This window comes from Tympanuchus pallidicinctus, unplaced genomic scaffold, assembly GCF_026119805.1.
Source record: "Tympanuchus pallidicinctus isolate F22 unplaced genomic scaffold, pur_lepc_1.0 scaffold16, whole genome shotgun sequence".
NCBI lineage: Eukaryota > Metazoa > Chordata > Aves > Galliformes > Phasianidae > Tympanuchus > Tympanuchus pallidicinctus.
In genome coordinates, this window is record NW_026294679.1 from 5,406,681 (window position 1) to 5,426,367 (window position 19,687).

The 19,687-nt window shown below is 43.2% G+C and overlaps 1 protein-coding gene across 2 annotated transcripts in view; it reads right to left on the minus strand.

Annotated features, from left to right (window-relative positions):
- Positions 1-12,719, minus strand: part of GRK5 (G protein-coupled receptor kinase 5) — a 155,426-nt gene extending 142,707 nt beyond the window's left edge. The window contains exon 1 of one of the 2 annotated variants that reach the window (XM_052677308.1): positions 12,426-12,716. In XM_052677308.1, the coding sequence (XP_052533268.1) occupies positions 12,426-12,477 (52 nt within the window). In that variant the 5' untranslated portion in view covers positions 12,478-12,716. Of the gene's footprint in view, positions 1-12,425 lie in introns of both variants that reach the window. The other variant, XM_052677309.1, reaches the window with a different exon arrangement.
- Positions 12,720-19,687: the final 6,968 nt, after the last annotated feature.

A 19,687-nucleotide genomic window follows, 5' to 3' on the forward strand; every position in this document is an offset into this window, starting at 1 on the left:
ATACGGATTGAAAACTGACTTCCCAAAGTCTCTGGCAGACTGGGAGGACTCAAATAGACCTGCTTCCTAGAACACAAGTCTAGGGATGACTATGGTAAAAAACAGAGGAGTCAGTTTGACTTCTGAGACAAGCAAACTGGTGGAAGATATGACTAAAACAGATTATCACAAGCATGATAGCTATAACACATTTCACTGTAGAAAAAGTGAATGTATTGTTTGCCATAGCTTTCACTGACAAGGTCTCCCAGCTCTCTCCATGGATCAAGAAAGGAAAGGTCTACCAGCAGCACATAAGGGATTCCTTAAATGATCTTGACCTATACAGACAGGCTGATGGGACCAAAAGGCCACAGCCAAAAATGCAAGAGTGCTGAGAGCTGACTGATAACACTGCAAGGTTGCTCTCAGTCCCCTACGACTGAATAAAGACAAAAGGATGATTCGGGACAGCACAGTCAGTCAATTTTACTTTGGTTATAGGGTCGTCTGATAGCATATTCTGGGCACGTAGAAGAAGAGGCTAGGCAGAGTCATCATGAATTTACCAACAATAAATCTTTTCTTACTAGCCTGCCTGCCTTCTTCAATGAAACAACTGGCTTTGTGGACAAGAGGAAGAGCAGTGGTTGTTATTTAGGTTGATTTTAGCAACGTTTTCAACTCTGTCTCACACGATATTCTCCTATTCAAGAGCAGCTCTGTTGAAAAGGCCCAAGGGTACAGCAAACATGAAGTTGAGCACGAGCCAGCAGTATGCCTAGCAGCAAGGAAAGCCAGCAACATCTTGGGCTGTTTGAACACGAACATAGTCTGTAGATTGAGGGAAGTGATTATCATCATCTGTTCAAAGCTCATTAGACTACATCCAGATAGATAATACAACCAGCCTCTCCCCACACTCCAACACAGAAATGTCACCAATATACTGGATCACCTGCCTGTGAGGAGGGCTCAGTACAAATATACTCAGACTTTCAAAAACGGCTTTTTTTCCCGAAAGCTAATTTCTGAACAATTTTTGTAGAAAGCCAACTGCTTTGTGAAAAGAGAATCTCTTGTGAGTCAGTAATAGTTGACAAGATAGGAAATAAAGGATAAGAATTTTACAGTGGAGCAAGGCAGACAGTGGTGTGCCAGAGATCTATGATAGGACTTGGACTACTCAGTGTATTCATAAATGGTCTGGAAAGTAGATAAATAACAAGATGACATTTTCTGCCAAGATGAATTTCTTCAGGACAGTTGTAACAAAAGCAGCCTGCAGAGTTGCAGAAGTATGTTGCAGTACTGAATCACTCATAAGAAGAAAAAAAGAAAGGATGAAATTCCGTGTCAGCACAGTTTTGCACATGAAAGAAAACAACTCATGCTATACAGAACAAATGAAATTAAACATTTCATCTCAGCAGACAAATTTCTGAGGTTGCTGTCAGTATTCCCCAGTAATGAACACTTATGACAGTGAAAAAGCAAAAACAAACATCCAGTTAAGAAAAACTGTGAAAAGAGCAAAGGACCAAGAGCTCAGCATCACAGTGTCACTGTCCATGGTGAACAGGCACCACGCAGTGCCACACTACCCAAGGGTAGGTTTTTTCACTCACTTCAAAAAATACACAGAATTAGAAGATGTAAAGGGACAAAGACAGTTGACTTGAATGTTTCCACACAGAAAGGCTGATAAGAGGATAAGAGGAAGGGTTACAAAATCGTGAACAATCTACTAGAAATTGAGGAGAACCCACAAAATCAATGTGTTACAAACAAGCACAAGTATTTGATTGACTTGGGGATTATTTCTCTTCCAAGATACTGCCACATCTTCATGGTACCTGCTTTTTGAGGTTGCCAAAACGTAAGTCATACATCAGCTGAGAGTCCCATGAAGTACACATGTGGGAAATTTGGCATGTTTTTGTTACAGTATGGAACCCATTGCCACAGGAAGCCGTGCTGACCAAAATTGTGATTGGGGCAAAAAAAGGATTAGATAAGATTCATGAAAAGTAGATCCCTCTATTAAACAACACAGGACAAAACCACGGTCTGCTCAGGAAGTTCCTACTGTGAGAGGGATAAAATAAGTAGGCTTGGGGAAGGGTCGTTCTGTGTATGCCTTTCTGCAAGCACCTGCTGCTGTTCAGTGTCTGTCAACAACACAGGGCAAGAAGCAGCTTCCCTTTGAACACATGTGTATTCTTATAGGTCCAGCTCTCCACACCAGGAACTGTAAGTTTGCTTTTCAATTCCTGAACCATTGTCTTTCATTGAGCAAAGAGAGAAAGGAGATGCACTCTAATGGCACAAAGCTTCCAGGAAAGGTATATAGTAACACTGAGAGAAGCTTACATCACATATAAGTCATCTGGATAATTCTTCCTAAAACTTAGCTGCGGGGAAAATAAACAAAGAACAAACTTTCCCAGATGTGTGTTTTATGAATAATTTTCAGTCAGTGTACTTGGCATGCTGAGAAAACACAAAATAATGATTTGGAGACAAAACGTAGATGTGAAATTGCTATGGAAGGAAACAGAAAGAGTTTATTCATAGAACAGTCCCAACTCTTGGAGAGTAGTGCAAAAAATATATGAATACAAATGTTGCACTGGACAACAGTTCCTACTTGAATAGTAAGATTAAGGCTGGGTGTTCAGATTCTCTTAATTTCCGTAACCGTTACCTAAGTAACATTTTCTGCAGAACCTACAGGGTGGATAATTGCATTTTTGCACCATGCTTCTCAGAAGAGGAGAGGCAAGTTGACTCATAGAATTTTTGCTGGAGAAAAGTTCGCTGTCTAAGTACCAAGATCACTCAGTTGATTTCTAGCATGCCTACCACTAGAATCTTCTAGACTAAAGGCAAACAACTTCATAGAGACAAAGAGCACTGAATTAAAAAAGAAATTAAAAAAAAAATCTGACATGGAAAAAGGCAGATTGAATTTCATTGAATTTCATTCAATCTAACCTTCATGCTTGGTAAGAAACAAAACCTAAGAGGAGAAGGAAGAAAAACAACGGGGTGAGAAAAATAGCAGAAGTGCAAGAGAAAGCAGAATGACAAGCAATGAACAGTACCAATATGAAACATATATATCTATATCTTGGCTATATCTCTATTTTGGCAACCTTGGCTAAATGATGATTAGCATCCATCCTTCCCAGCTCATCTGCTTGTTAAAGATGTCACTTCCCTTGCACTGCCTACAGGGCTTTTTGACAGAAACATCACGGAGAACTCACTGGTGTTGTTTTCACTTTGCATCACTGACATCTTCCCTTCATTTCTGAATCTTCTATTCTTCCAGCTGCACTTCTCTCTTTTTGTTTTTCCTCCTTCTCACTGGGTGAGAATCTCCATCAGTGCCTTCTGCAGATGCTGCCAAGTGAATACAACTGTAACGTCACAGTTTCTCTGTTCTCCTGGCAGGTAGCCCCCTTTCCTATGACACATTAGATGGCTTCCTGAATTTGAAAACATTCCCTGGAATAAAATACTTCCTGCAGAATCACGAAGGTCTCCCATAACACGTGCATGGAAAATAAATTTTTACTCATTTTATATAGGTGCACTGTCACATAGCCTTAACACTGGCCAAAAAACAATCAAGGACAATACAAGGGAGAAAATACGTGAAGTCTGAGATAGGTCCAGTTAAGTGACATCTAATTCAACATGTTTTAAACAGTACATTAAAGACCTAGCAAATTCAGAAGTGTTGTCAGACAGAGCACAGGAAAAATAAACTGGGAAGATTAAAAAGATTTTAAAAGTGAGAAGAACGCAAAGAAGAAATTTTTGTCTAGAAAAAAAATAGAATTCCACAACAAAGAGAGAAAATAAAACAATACAAAAGTATTGGTTGGGAGAATGCTGCTAGGAAAAGCAGAATGGTCCTGGAGTATTGGGAAATAGGAAACAGCATCCCAGCACTCAGCCTGCTGCACACCCACAAGAGGCAGAGACTGACCCTTCGCATAGTTAAGTAAAAAGGGCATTGTACAGACCTAAGGTAACTTCTGGAACTTGTAATATAACCTCAGCCTACTGGGAAAAGCCAGGCTTATGGTGAAATTCTGCATTCAATGGGACCTAAGAGAATACTCAGCCAATGTAAAAACTGTTGCTACCGCTTATGAACTGCTTCTTTGGCAACCTCTGGTGAATGGGGAACTCCATGAGCAATTTCACTCACAGAAACAAATCAGAAATATCCTGGCGTACTCCCTGTTGTGCTGTCACTTCCCCAGGCCCCTCTGCATTAGACCAGTTATTTCATCCAACTTCATGGTGGGCCAGGAAGAAGATCAGCCTCAGTTCTATCCCTAGGCACAGCTCTTAGGAAGCCTCTGCTGGGAATGAATTTGTCCTGAGGAGAGATTGCACAAAATTTGCACCATCCAAGCTGACCAGACGGAAGGAAGAGAGAAAAGCTGCTAAACTCAGCAACACAAAGTAATAGGAGAATGAAAACTTCATGGAAAAGGAATTACATTAGAAAAGATGAGATGAGAATAAGGAAAATTTAATCAGAGCAGTCAAGAAAATTTCTTGCGCTGCAAAAAAAAAAATTCTCAAGAGAGAAGCCCACAGTTTGAGTCATTTTAATACCAAAATGGTTTAAAACAGAAAACATGCCTGGAGGACAAGGGACAAAGAGGCACAGTAGGCCTTTGCTAACAGTCACTGATCATTTGTTTCACTTCAGTTCTGTCAGTGTAGCTTTACTGACTCAAAGAGAGTGATCCTGGAGGTCTCAGCCCTGCAGAACACCCCCAAGCAAGCTGTCCATGCAAGGAAGTCAGCAGCGCTGCTCAGACATGCTGAACACATTTCTAAAGACTGGATGTGATGGAGATACAAGTTTTTCAGTCTTCACTGTGGCTCTGAGATGTTATCTATTTTCATCCCCGAGGACAGACGGCCACCCTACCTTCATTAATACTACTTGCATTATTCACTCCCAGCTCAGAATTGAGACTTACGTACTTGTGTATTGTATCGAGTATTTCTACTCTAACCTGTCCTTCTTCCTTGAAAAAAAGTTTTTGGACAGTAGCTTCGAGCACATTTGAGGAGACGTTCTATGCACCAGGAGCAGCTGAGCCAACTCTACAGACTCCTCAACCTCCTCCACCTTCTCCCTCACCCATGTTCCATCCTTTCCCTTTAAGGCTACGGATTTTTCTTTAACAGAACAGAACGGAACATCCATCATCTACACAATATTTTCTTTAGGATATTTATTTTGTTCCCTGCCTAATCACAAAGCAGTATGCATTTTTAAATCCTCTAAGTAAGATTATTCCAAAAATAATTGAGCCAAGTACAGTTAAACTGCAGGTTTCTTTATTTCACTAGCCTTTAAATTTAATTTCACATCCTGAGGTCCTCTAGTAAAGTTAGGATCATGTCCTTATTATTGTTAAAATTATGTACCTGTAAAAATGAAAAGCAATTGGTTCTCTCACTGCTGCATAGAAAACTCATATAATATTTTTGGAGTAAAGACTCAGAGGAAAATCTTCTAATGAGCACCAGGTAGCTCATTAGCTCCCATTTTCATTGGCAATAACTGAATGGAAGGCTACTGCTTCCAACCAGCTGTAAAAGAAGAGGAAATCTTGGTTTTGACTACTATTTTATAAAGACAGTAACTGCCTTGAAAAAGTTTAGAAGCAAATGATTTTAACAATGATTTGGATATGGATCCTAATGTAATTTTTCTGTTATTTTATCCCATTGACTTCAGCATCACTTCTTGCGCTTGAATTAGAGCTTCACTAGTTTTCTTTGGAAGCACACGAATCAGAAGTCATTCACAAAGTAACACTGGCACAAAAATAGTACAGGAGAAGAATCATCCATATGCCTAAGGATATAGTGTTAACCAGCAGTAAAATACACCTTCTGTCATTGCAAAAACAGAGGGACCCTGCACGCATCCTGACACTTTGATTTCAACTTCATCAGGATTGCAGCACAACCATATTAGCAAGTCTGAACATAGGGTTAAGTTTTCAAACCCTTCTTTACTAGCAAAGTCCCCAGCACACAGATATCCAGCTTTTGATTTTGGGAAAGAGTTTATAAACAGATTATAGCTAGCATAGCCATACATGGAAAGTGAAATAGATAATCTTCACAGAAGAGAGACTGAAATGATGAAGGCTTTTCTGTTGTTGGGTTTTGGGTTTGGTTTTTTTTTTTCAAATGAAGATCCAATATTAACACATTCTATCAGAATGCCTAGAAACACAAAAATAGGAGCTGCTGCACTCCTCCTCACATGCTGACCCTTCAGTGCCTTCAAATCAAGCCAGTGCACGTGCCAGCTGTGGATGACAGGCACAGGCACCTGTGGGACAGCCCCCAGCTCTCAGACAGACCTCAGTTGGGGTTTGCACCCTAGAGTTGTTTGTCATAAAGACGCAGGCGTCAAATTAGTCCACCTGCTGCTGGCCTGCTAACACACCCAGTGGAACATCCCTAACACCGCATTCAGATATTTAGATATTTAATTAATACACAAATTGCATCAGCCACAGAGTTATGCCTATGTTTAGGATAAATGCTGAAAATTCTTTGCTATGTGGACAGCTTCTGTGTGTTACTAACCTGAGACTGCCACAGCTCAGTAATAAATATGCTTTTAAATGCCCATGAACTTGTTAAAATTGGTATCAATTACACCATAACGTCACAGAACCACAGCAACAACAAATACGCAGGGGCACAGTCCTCCCTCTGTAGTAAGGAAGTCTGGCTGGAAGAGCTCTCGTTTCTCCAGCACTGCCATATCTCAAGAAGTGTTGCCCATGGCTGCAAAGTGGTGCCCTATGGAGAACATCACACAAGGAGTAGACAATGTACAAAGGGCTCTGTGCCAGAAATACCATAAAAAACAAGCACAACTGAAAGAGATTTCAAGCCAATTCTGTACATACACACTTGTTTTAAGTTGGATATGGCTACAGAAGCATCTCTTCTATCAAAGGAGATCTTTGTATCATTCAAACTTGCATATTCCTTTCACATGGGCCTGAAGACCCCCGTTTTCTGAATTTTCTTCATCAGAATGTAATGAAATATCTTTTGGATACTTTTTTCCAAAAAGAAATGGTTACAACTTAAAAGCACCCTCTCACATCTGAAGTAATAGCTGATTCAGTTCTTTCTTTTTTTTTTCCCCTCCTTTTAAGCTATTGCAGCAATGAGAATTTCTCTTGAACTCCAAAAACTGAGTTACTGCATGCGAGCTTCCTCTGCTTATAGAGACATTTTCCTTACAAAGTAATTTTATGTTTTTATGCCAAGGGATACAGCACAGGACTTCAGATTCTGCATTCAAAGCATTGAATAATGAATTTCCTAAAGTTAAGTTGCAATAATGATATTCTCCATAGGGTTCTGGCTGTCGCTATAGTCACCTACTTCCCTTCAAAATATGCTTTTCATTGTTTCACTGCCCTTTTTCCAATTGCTCTGCAGCCAAGTTCTTGGAAAGCAATCACACTTCTTGTTTAGGATTTATAGTTAGTTTTTTGCCAATAAGGACATGCACAAATCACTCCTGTGATCATCCTGCAAAAGCAAGCTAAAAATACAGCAATTTAAAAAGCAGGCACATTTTGCGTGTTATAAGGCATCAGCGTGCAGTCCTCAAAAAACCCTGAGATACATGAAAGAACATTGATCCTTCTGGATGATCAAAGGCCATTAGTAAGTTTGTTTTGGAATCCAAGTCTATTTAAAAGGGCAAAAATATATATTGTGTGTTTTAATAGTTGCGAAATCTTTCCCTTTTATCAGGTTTACACTTGAAAGTCTGCACTTTAGACATTTAAGTGGGCCCACGTAAATCTAGGGAGATTCAACAACTACAAGTGCAAGACATTGCACATGGGTCAGGGCAATCCCAGATATGAGAACAGACTGGGAAAAGAATTCACTGAGAGCAGCCCTACAGAGAAGGCCTTGGAGGTTCTGGTGGATGAGAAGCTGGATGTGAGCCAGCATTGTGCGCTTGCAGTCTGGAAGGCCAGCTGCATCCTGGGCTGCATCAAAAGAAGGGTGGCCAGCAGGGCACAGGAGGTGATTGCCCCCCTCTACTCCACCCTTGTGAATCACCACCCACAGCACAGCACCCGCAGCACAAGAAAGATGTGGAGCTATTGGAGCCAGTTCAAAAGAAAGCCAGGATAATGATCAAAGGGCTGGAGCACCTCACCTATGAAGAAAGGTTGAATGGTCGGACTTGCTTAGCTTGGAGAGAGATGGCTCTGGGGAGCCCTCATTGCAGCCTCCCAGTACTTGCAGGGAGCTTAGGAGCAGGAAGGGGAATAACTTCTTACACAAATTGACAGTGACGGGACAAGGGGAACGGCTTTAAACTAAAAGAGGTGAGATTTAGATTAGATGTTAGGAAGAAATTCTTCACTTGGAGAGCAGCGAAGCACCAGCACAGGCTGCCCAAAGAAGCTGTGGATACTCCATCTCTGGAGGCACTCAAGGCCAGGTTGGCGGGGCCCTGGGCACCTGATCTAATGGATGTCAGCCCTACCAACAGGGTGGGTTGGAACTGGATGGGGTTGGAAGGCACCTCAAAGCAAGGCATTCTGTGAGCCAGACTGGTTGTTTTAAGATTAATAATAATGATGACTAATGCAGTTATTGTTAAAACTCCAAAGTAGTGGGAATTGGAAACGTTGTTTGTTTTGTTTCTTCATGGTTTTCTTTTTACACGTTTGTTTTTAAGAATTCGGGTATTTACGAAAGCACGTTGCATGCGAGTTTTAAAATGTATTTCAGCTTGTCTAAGAAAAAATAACATGCAGAGAAACAGCAGATTACATGAAAGAAAACTGATACTATGGCTAGGAAATAACGGATCATGGCAGAGAGTACCTAGAAAATCACCATGCCTTGGCCATGCTTGTCTGACCATATTGTTTGTTTTTCGTACAAACATTACAGTATAATCATCAGCCTCTCGATTGCTTCTGACTAACGTCTTCCATCAGTTTATTGCTTGTGACAGCAGGGTTAGATTCATGACTGTACTGGTCTGTTCTAAAGCTTCTCTTTGTTAGGACTGTTGAAGTTCCTCTGAAATTTTGGGAGTCCTTGGTCAATCCATGGCCCTTCCAGAAGCCCCTTGGTTCTGATGAGACCCTCTACCAAATAGTCTTAACACAGGTTAAGTGAATTAGGACTTATTCATGAGCTTGGATCCACTTTTAGCAGCTTGGGTTCTCAGACACGATTGCTGAGACTCAGAAACAAGACTAATTAAACGATTCAGATAAAAGTTTCACCACCTCACAATATGGGGCTCTTATTCAATTCAAAATTACTGCAGTTGTTATTATTTTACTGTTCTTCTTATGAATTTCATCTTCCTTGTTTTCCCTTCTCTGCTTATTCCCTTCTGTAGGCAATCAGGGATGGTCCCAAACACCTATTTGGTTGTGTAATTAAACCAGATACATTTTCTAGTCAGTCCTAACAGGGATTGGCCACCTGTGTAATGGGATTTTACATGAGAAATGATAATCGAGGAAACAGCGTAAATTTATTCATAGTAAATTACAAATGAACTTTGAAGTGCAATAAAACTCTTTTTTCTTGTGCTCAGACTGGTAGGTCTCTGAGCACAAGTAACTCACACCTGTATCTCAGAAACACCACATTCTGCAGACAGATGACAATTTCCTGAAATTTATTCTCTGCTTGAAATTATGTAGCGAAATACATTTTGTTGCTCTATAAGATTACTCACGTTTCACATGGCATCAGTTAATGGGTGTGCTTCTCTCTGTAATCATCAGGATCCTGGTGAAAGTATTTGTATAATAGTTATAAAATTTGCTTCCCAGTATTTCAGCTAAAAAAAAAAAAAATCACTTTGCATTGGTGATTGCTGCAGTAAAACACAAAGGAACTTACACAGGGAACCACAGAAAAGCCTATTCCATGGCCAAAGCAAATGAGTTGCAAAATTTAAACCAATATTTGCAAGAAAACGTTGGTGGTGGTCACTCAGTCCTACTTCTGAGGCCTTTACAAACATCACTGCTACTGGACTTAACATTGCAGATCTACCTGCATCTTCTTTTGAAACGATTTTTTTTTTAATGCCAGCATTGGCTTTGTCTCCCTTTACAGCCATGATAAAACTTGGACTTTTACTAATGTCTGCAGAACAGATCCCATTAGTTTGCTTCTTTTGACATTAAGTATCACATTGCAGGCACCAGCATCCACATAGCTGAGCTAAGATAGCTTTTGCTTTCAACTCAAAAAGTGGAAACACGTACTTGGCTGTGGCTACGTGTTCCCCCAGCTACATCTACCCATCGAGCCCGCACGATCTGGAACAAACATACTTTCAGATACCACAATCTTCAGTATATTAATGTTGCTCTTGGAGAAGATGGACAGTGTATTGAAGATCATCTGTAATGACACTCACATCACTCCTCACAAATTTTTAGTACATTTTACTCACAGAAGCTTTTACGCAGTAAGTAAAAACTTGTAGGCACACACCTAAGACCTCTGGCTGAGTAACGCTGGTAGACAGGTCTTCATTAATTCTTTCTTCATTTCAAAGAAATAAAAAAAGAATTATAAAAACCACTTCTTCCCTCAAAAAAAAAAAAAAAAAAAGTAAAAGAAGAGTTTAAAGATAAACAAGCATCAGGTCTCAAAAAAGCAAATGGCTGGAACTTCGTACACACTTAGAAAAGTTGGAATACAGTTTGCAATACATTCTGATAAAGCTTGGCCATTTGGGAGATAGCTGACAGCTTCTTCAATACAACTTGAACATAATAATGACGTCACTGTTACCATCTTGCTGAGAATGGTAGAAAAAGGCCATAAAATCGAGTGGCAGATTTAAAATTGCTTGCAAAATATCGGCCCTCAGAAAACACCACACAATATGTGTAATTAATACCAGTCCTTTACAATATGCCTAGAGTCTTCTGAAATCTAAGGCAGTACTATGTTGCTGGTAGGAACAATTGTGTCCTAAACAGTATTGACAACAAGACAGTAATTACCTAGGAGAAGGCAGAGTTACAACCCACTGGTCGGCTCATGGAAAAATACCTTTGCCCTTATTATTTATAGCAGAGATTTTTTCTGAAGAATCTCAGGACTTTACTCTTTAGCTAAGCCTCACAAGTTCAACACCCCATGAGTTATATAAACACTGTTATACCTTTTGAACTATTTCTCCCAACGAAGGGATCACTCCAGGGAACACCACTGGAACACTCTCTTTTACAAAGCCAACACTGCTTCACTTGTACATCCCCAGCCTCAAACCTGACACCCACCTCACTGGCGCTCAAGAGTGAAAAAATCCAGGTGCAGGTTTTACTGCATCCAAACACTCAACTAGAAGTGCTTCCAGGGAATAGAAGTTGCAACAAAAGCTGGGAGGGGTGGGGAGAAGACGCTAATTTTAAAGAGCAAAAGATGTAAAAATGAAGAAAAAAAATGGGCTACAGGCGGCAGAAAACGCTCACCTCTTAGCGGTGATGCTGCAGGCGTCAGACGCTGGTGCGTGGCGCTGCCCGCAGCCGGGGGATGCTGCCGGGCCCAACGGCTGCCCCGCTCCGACCCCCGAGTACGGGCAGCGCCCGGGGACACCCCGCTCCCCCGAGCGGCGGCGGGGAGGAAGCGCCCTTACGCGGCCGGGCTTCGTTCCGAGGCTCGCGGCTTTTGCGGGAGGCTGTCAGAGGGAGCCCATCGCCACCGTGCAGCCGCGATCCCGGCGCGTTTTTCAGGTGCGCGGAGCGGTTGTGGCGTGCCGGCGGCTCCCGCGGTCCCGGAGCATCTCACGGGCAGAGCCGGGCGCCCGCAGCACCGAGCTCAGCCCCGGCTCCGTGCGGGGCGGGCAGGGGACAGACGGCTCTCAACAATGGGCATGTTTGCGGCAACATGGTATCACCTAATAACGCCGAATAAGGCAATGACTGTACGTTGAAGCGATACGATCCCGCTTGTCTCATCACACAGCGCGGAAAGCTATTTGCAGATTTGCTAAGCCCTTTTGAATGAATGCATCTGCAGCTGACCTTTAACAATAGACGCTGAAATAGCACAATCTGTGGGACCAGATTTGGGGGGGGCAGCGGGAAGGGGGAAGGAAGAGATGGGCGAATATTGTAATCTCCGCAATCTCGCTCGCTTCCTTTCCCAAACCTCCTCGCAGCGGGGGGAAATCGATCTTTTCCTTGGAAGCAAGGCTCCGGTTCCGAGGAGCCTTTTCCAGCCCAGCTCCGCCACATGGACCCCACATCCGCCACAGGGACCGGCGCTCAGCCCCCACCTCCCGGACCCCGGGGTCGGAGGGCCGCCCGTGCCGGGGATGCTCCGGCTCCCTCCCGCCGCTCTCTCACCTTCCCTGGCTTTCAGCAAAACGGTGTTGGCAACGATGTTTTCCAGCTCCATTGACGAGCTCGGGCAGCGTAGGTAGCGGCGGCACAGCAGCAGGACGTCACGCTCCCTAGGTGCGGAGCCTCCGGGCGACCATCCGCTCCTGCCTCTATTGCGCTAGCCCCCCTCGCATGATCCCTTCCTCTCTCTCCTCCGCCCGCAAAAGCTTCAGCCGGGCGGAGGCGGCGCTCCCCGCGCTATCTGCTCCCTCGGCGCCTCGCCCCGCTACTCCATCCTCCGCCCCGCCGCCTCCCCGGCGGTTTGAGGGCTCGGGTTCTCCTGCCTCCCTCCCCCGGGGGTGTGGCACCGCCGAGCGGCCCCGCAGCCCCGCGCAGGCGCCATCCCCGCCGCCGGCTCCGCGGAGCCGGGAACGCCGGGACGTGCGGGCAGGGAGCCGGACCCGCGGCCCGGCCGGGGGCAGCTCCGGGGGAGCTCAGCGGGGCGGGGGGAGCTCCGCGGGGCGCAGCGCGGCGGGGAGCGGAGCTCCGCGGGCGGGCGGGCGGGGGTGAGGCGCGGAGGTCGGCCGGGTGCCGGGCGCCACCCAGCGGCGCGGAGCTCGGCCGGGCCCGCACCGCGTTCCCCCGCACGGGTGTTCGGCAGAGCTCTGTTTTGGGGTTTTCATCCCCGTGAGAGGTTGCTCGGGGCATCGGCCATTTGGGGAAAGTTGTTTTTAAACGCTAGGCTACGACATAAATCTTTTTCTGCCCGTACGAGACAGATGCTCGAGTCAGCATGATTCTGGTTTTCCTGGCAACAAGGTGGATCGATAGAACGTTCAGCAGGTCAGGCAAAGCAAGCGGAATAAAAACGACCCACCGCTCTCAGTAAGACTCTCCACCCATCAGAACTGCGTTGATTAAATCCATGCGGAGCAAATGGAATAAACGTGCAGTTTCTTGTTGGGGAACATAGACAGTACTTTTTTTTTTTTCCCCTCCTGCTTCTTTCTTTATCTTTTTTTTTTTTTTTTTCCACCGATCATGTTTCTTTCTACAGCCAGCCAGACGTGACCTGCAATGGCAGGACTTGCAAATTGCTACTGAATGTATTTTATCAACACAGAAACAAATAACAAATAAACAAGGTAATAACAATATAAACAGTCAATGCACTGAATAAATGATACCTTGGACATGAGTGCAGTAGAGCTACAATTCATGCCTTGTGTGAGTGTCAAAGGTGGGAAACTTGCTGCAGTTGTAGCCAGTACTCTGTTGTGCACCACATTCCCCATTCTCTCCACTTTGCTTCAGAAAACGTTCTATCTCCGGTAGCCACGCCGAGTTGTGGCTACTTCCTCTGTAATGCCAATTTCTATACAACAGCAGTTGTGTCTCTAAGCACCGGAAGATTTTTCTCTGATTAAATAATTCTTGAGGGAAAAATTGCTTCCTGGAAACCAGAGCCTGAGCATAGAGATGAGGTTCCTAAAGGGTGTCTGTCCTGCATGTTGTTTGACCACTTCTGTGCGAGCGCTGATGCTCACTTGTAAGCAGAGCAAATTATGCTTGGGTTAGAAGTGCATTTCACATCACTGCAGCCTTCCACTAATGATCATCAAAAGGGCAGCGCCAGCATTGGAGTCTGACTGGCACTGGAAGACTCAGCTGCATGTTTTATTTCATAAAACATTTTTAATGTTACAGGCAAGCCCTATCTCCAAAGAGAAAAAAGAATATACACATCTTACACGTTGTTTCCTAAAATGTGTACCAGAAGCTTAACTTCTGCTGGTAGCAGTGCAATGTTGTTGTGCTTGCACATCCCAGGACCAGGTTCTTCAATGGGAAGGGACTTACTGCACAGGGAGCACTGACTGGGTCTGGTGCATGACCTTTATATAGGTGCCACGTGAAGAGAGGCACTTGCAGATCTTAATTTTGGGTGGCTAAGCACTTGAAAAGCAGCACATACATATCTGAGGGCTCCACTGTTCCTCTTGCATTTAGTATCTATAGCTACATGTCTCTGCTTTAGTGCTATGCACAGTCTTCTGCAGTGCTGCCCTATGAAACAGAAGTATGCCTTCAGAGTGCTGATGTGAATCATCATCCTAAATATTTTGTGAATGTTTGTTTAGTTCCTGAAGGGGTAAGTAGTAGAATTATCAAAAGAGTCATAAAAGATCTACGTGGTGCTTGGGGATCCCACGAGCTACCTGCTATTCAGAACTGGCACAGCTCTTAACTTTGCGTTCCGACACCCAAAGGCACAGTTACACAGTCCTCTCAGAAACAGGGACAGCAACAAAACAGAACGTTGCGCTGCTGCCTGAGTGGTTACTGACACTAAGCTGGATGACTTTGCTTTGAAGAAGATGAGAAGCAATCACTGAACTTAAATGGGGCTGAGTGCAGGCAGTGGAAAGCTCAACTCTGCTAATGGACTGCTGAAGTTCTACAGGAACGCGTTTGTCAGAGTTACACATCTATACAGAGGGCAGCAACTTTAAATTTGGGTCTGTCAGTAAGAATGGAGTGGGTCTTCTTAATGATTCTTTTAGTGTTTAAGAAAATAAAACTTGTTTCCAATACATGTGAGACACCTTGGTGCCCTAGAACACAAAGGAGTTGTGTTCACTATCACAATGCCTACTTTGAATAACAAAGCAAGACAGCCAGTCCTCCCCCATCTCCCCCATCTCCATTTCCTATCTCTAAAACCTGAACATAACACAAGGCTGTGCTTCTGCACAGGACTCTGAGGGATGGCCCTTTTCACACTCCCTGTGGATTGACAGATCAATTGTCACTGCACAGACATACTTGACCTGAAGTCCATACATTGGTATTTTCAAAACTCACTGTAACATTTGGAATCTTACCTTATGACTTTCTTATAGCTGTATCTTCATTCTTGTGTCACCCTGAACACCTGGTTCACAAAAACAATAACAAAAGATTAGAAAGAGGTACATTTACTTGTATCAATTTTCTCTTGCAACAACACAGACTTAATCCAGGCTACACTATGCCTGGTTTAATGAGCAATCAGTGTGAGGGGAAAATAAACTGCTCATTATCAGGAAACCTATGAGTTTGTTCTGTATATCTTAATCTACTCAGTGCTGTAAACTTTGGTGCTCAAATATGAAAGAATAGACTCAAAGACAGTGCGGCAGGTAAGAAGCACAGGTCTTCTTTTCAGGGTTAAAGATCCTAATGCAGCATTTGTAAGAAGCAAAGGGTAAAAATGTAGTTTGAGTTGTCTGCAGAAACAGCCAGTTTCTGAAAATGAAAAAGGAGAGAAAATGAAAAAAGAAAATGAAAAAGGAGAGGCTACAAAAAAAAGCCCTGTTAAACTGGAAAATGTATAGTTCTTACTGTGGTTACTCAGCTTTTAAACAAAACACTTTTCATTTGAAGCTATTCAATAAAGGCTGAGGAAAACACTTTTTGAGAACTGAACACCAGGCTAAAGCGGCGCTGGCAGCCATCTTTCTTCTATGGGAGAAAAGAGGTTTGTAAATGAAATGCCAACGCCGTGTGAGACCCAAATGCATCGGCGTAATAAAGATAGGAAGGCAGCAAAGCAGAGTGTGATATTCTGAGCCACTCTAAGGGATGAGTCATCGGCAGGGTGGGCTCGTGCAGCTCCAGCCAGAAGCACAGCAGCAACACACAACACACCCAGTTCTCTCCTATCCCCAGAGAAAAAGCGTTTGGCCTCAGTGCTGGGCATATCAGGATAAGGTCCCGGCTGAATCAGATGTCATAAAGGGGCTTGCCTGTGCTTATCAATTGCAAACATACCCTAACAGAGGCTATCACCCATCTCCATGTTACAATACATAATTAATGCAGTAAAGCTTGCTCACGATTACCTCTTAGCTAGATTGCATTTGAAATACAATTTTTCTCACCACCCACCGAGATGCTGTGTGAGCAGATGGGGACACACAGACCCAGGAGAGCATTTGCAGGCAGCTGTGACCTTTTACAGAGCCCTTTTGCGTAAGGACAGAGGCTGCCATCTACCAACAGCCATGGGGTGATGCATCATTTTCTCAAAACCCAACTTTTTCCTTTAATTTACGTGAAAATATTTATGTCCCTGTAGTTTCGCTCCATCCCCAAATTTTGTTTTTTGTTTTGTTTTGTTTTGTTTCTTGCAATCAACTGTTTCTTCAAAGTAGAAGATAAATGACTGTGACAGCATTTAAGCATATGGAATAAAATAATCATCTAGAAGATGAGCAGATTGTATTTTTTAAACAAGCAGAAGTACACATCCCATAATCAGCACAGAATCTGACATTTCATGGTTGTCAGAAGCAGGAGAGATCTGTTAAGGGATTTCCTTGTCCCATTCACCAAGTTTAGAGAGAAGTTACTTTCCCACTGAAGCTTCTTTTGTTAAAAACAAACATTGAAAAAGCTCTTTAAAAACCAACGTCACAAAACCATGGTAACTACATATGAGTATTATCCAGTATTTTTTATCACAGATTTCAATTTATATATTTTCTTAACACCAAGGCAAATTTAATTATTCCCAGATAGGGAAAAAGGCATAAAGTAAGAAGAGGCAGGCAGGTGTCATAATAATAAAAAAATAAATTTACATGTTTCAGTATCTATTCAAATGCCTTATCTACTGTTCTGCACCTTGCAATGATACAAATTTCTCTGCTAAAGCCTGCTGAAGTCTATGGAAAGTCTTTCATCAACTTTAGATGTGTTAGAATTGTGTTTTAAAATTTGAATCCTTCAGAACTAACACGTCCATTCTCTGCTGATTTTGTGCTGTACCAGTATGAACCAGCACTCCATCACTGCAGGATGTGATTTTAGAAGTGCACAGTGACACAGCAAAGCAGAAAACCAACAACATGCTGAGACAGATGTGCGCGTGACACCACTTGGTAAATTTATTCTGAACTACAGATGGCAAGAAGAACCAGGTTTAGCAGCTGCTCCAGCCTGCATCAGAACTGGTGCTGAGGAAAAGGAATGATTCTTTTGTCAGCCACACTTCGGCAAAAACAAAGCCCATCTTCAAATCCTTTTGCTGGGATGCCCAGTAAAAAGTAAAATGGAAAACAACCCCTTGTGCTAAGTGGCAGTAGTTTAAGATGTTGCCTAGAAGTCTTGGAAACTTAATTATCCTGTCTTCATAACAAAGCATGAGCAATATTTCCCCACCTGCATGCCAAGTGTTTAAACAAAGAGTTTTAAACAAATACAGCTTTCCGGGGAGGGGGAAAACACAATTTTAGAATATATCAACTTAGAAATTGTGAATAATCATCTGTTAGTGAGACAACCATCCTCAGGAAATCCTAGCAGTAGTCCCTTATTTTTACTGCTACAATGCAGCTCCTGCAGCTGAGGGAAAGGAACCGCTTTGGCCGGGAATTGCTAAGTCACAGCCCAGACCAATGATTGAGCACCTGGTGAAGGGACAAAGAGAGCACAGTGAAAGCAATTCACTTGTGTGACTATAAGGTTGCATCCCCCTAACCTCATTTAAGTAAGGGCTGGTGGCCACAAAGGAACAATCTCTATCTAGAGATCTCTTCTTTTAGACTGTTTAGTGAATCCTGGTCTTTGGACAGGTAAGCAATTTTTGTTTGTTTGTTTATTTATTTATTTAAACTGGGTTGTGACCATTACCCTTTTTTGGCTAATTTAGAATTGGTTGTCTGCCATCACCTTTCCCTTTACCCAGCTGTATCCTTACCTTAGTGTTTGCTGCCCAGCCTTGGAGAAGCCGCTGTCAGGAGAGCTCATCTCTTGATGTGAAGGGGGTACCATTTCAGTACATGTGAATGCTGACATGCTAGTCTGCATAGCTGTTTAAGGAGCTGGCCCAATAAGTGCCTGATACTTCTTCGCTGCTCTTTGCCACCAGTTATTACACTGTAGATGTCCTTTTTCTAGCTCCATTGCTTGCTGCTCTGCTGATAGCCCATGTGGTATCTCAGCAGTGGCTCTAAAATCTCCTTAAACTCTACAGCAGATGTAATTCTCAACAACTGCTTTTGCTCTCTTCATCTGCTCTTCTTCGTGGAGGCTCTAAAAGCTACAGGCTACAACACAGCTCACCCATAGTTTATTTGATATATTTTTCAGATAAATAGTATACTTGCTTCCACTTCTAAGCTTTGAGGCTTTTTTCAGAAAGAATGTCCCTCTTACCTACTTTTAGGTAAGAGGTACTCAAATATGCTGAGCAGCTCAGTCAGCTAACTCCCCTTGCACAGCCACTGATGTTCTCATCAAAGTCATCAGAGTCCTGTCCAAATAGTGCTTTCAGGCAGTCTTTGCTCATCAAAACTGAGCTTCTATCTCAAACATATCTGGAAAACACTAAGGAGAAGAAAGGGGCATCTGAGGTTTTTCAACTCAGAAACTGCTGTTTTAGTGACAAAATCAGCACATACATATGCCCACATTCTCAAATGCACGTGCAGAGCTTTGCTAGAAGATCTTAAGCCTGAAGGGAACAGCTGCACATCAAAAGCAATAGTGAGGCATGTTTGAATTCAAGGAAATCAGTGGATGCAGGAAGCTGTTAGACTGCTGGGGTGGTTAACTCTGGAGTATCTGTATCCTTAAGTCTCCACGTTTTCCTTTCCTTTCTCATTTCAGAATGGCTAAAGGAACAGTTCATCTTCCCTTGTATCACCTCCATCTTCATCACCTCCTCTTAGATACTGCCATCTTCACCCAGTATCTCTGTGCACATATTAGTAGATATTTTTATTCTGGTTGCTCTCTTTGGCAGCTCTTGAGAAGATTATCAGAGCTACATTTCTGGCAGTTATTGCTTTTATCTATATTAATAAACTCAAGAGTGCTACAGAAAGGTGGCAAAACTGGTCTGTCCATAGTGTTAAATGTTCAGGAAGGTACCTGACATGCTTCTGGGCAATGCCAACTGTCCCAAACAGCTCCTGGGTGTGTTAGAGAGCTGATTCTGGTTAATAGTTAGTCAGGACAAGCAAGCTGTGTGTGACTTCCCTCTTCTGAAGGCTCTGAGAGCTGACTGTGACAGAGGCCACCAGACCACTTGAGCTGGATTGGTCCCAGAAATAAGTTACTTTTATCAGAGCCACAGCATCTGCACAGCTTCCAGGAGCCTTCTCATGCCACTTTGGTCGCTTTGGCCTTGTCACCCTGTGAACCAGTGAGAAGCCATAAGCAGCTGGGGACATCTCCTCTTGGTAAAAGGCCATGGATATTTATAAATGGCGATACTAAAGCAGCAGGATGGCTGGAAG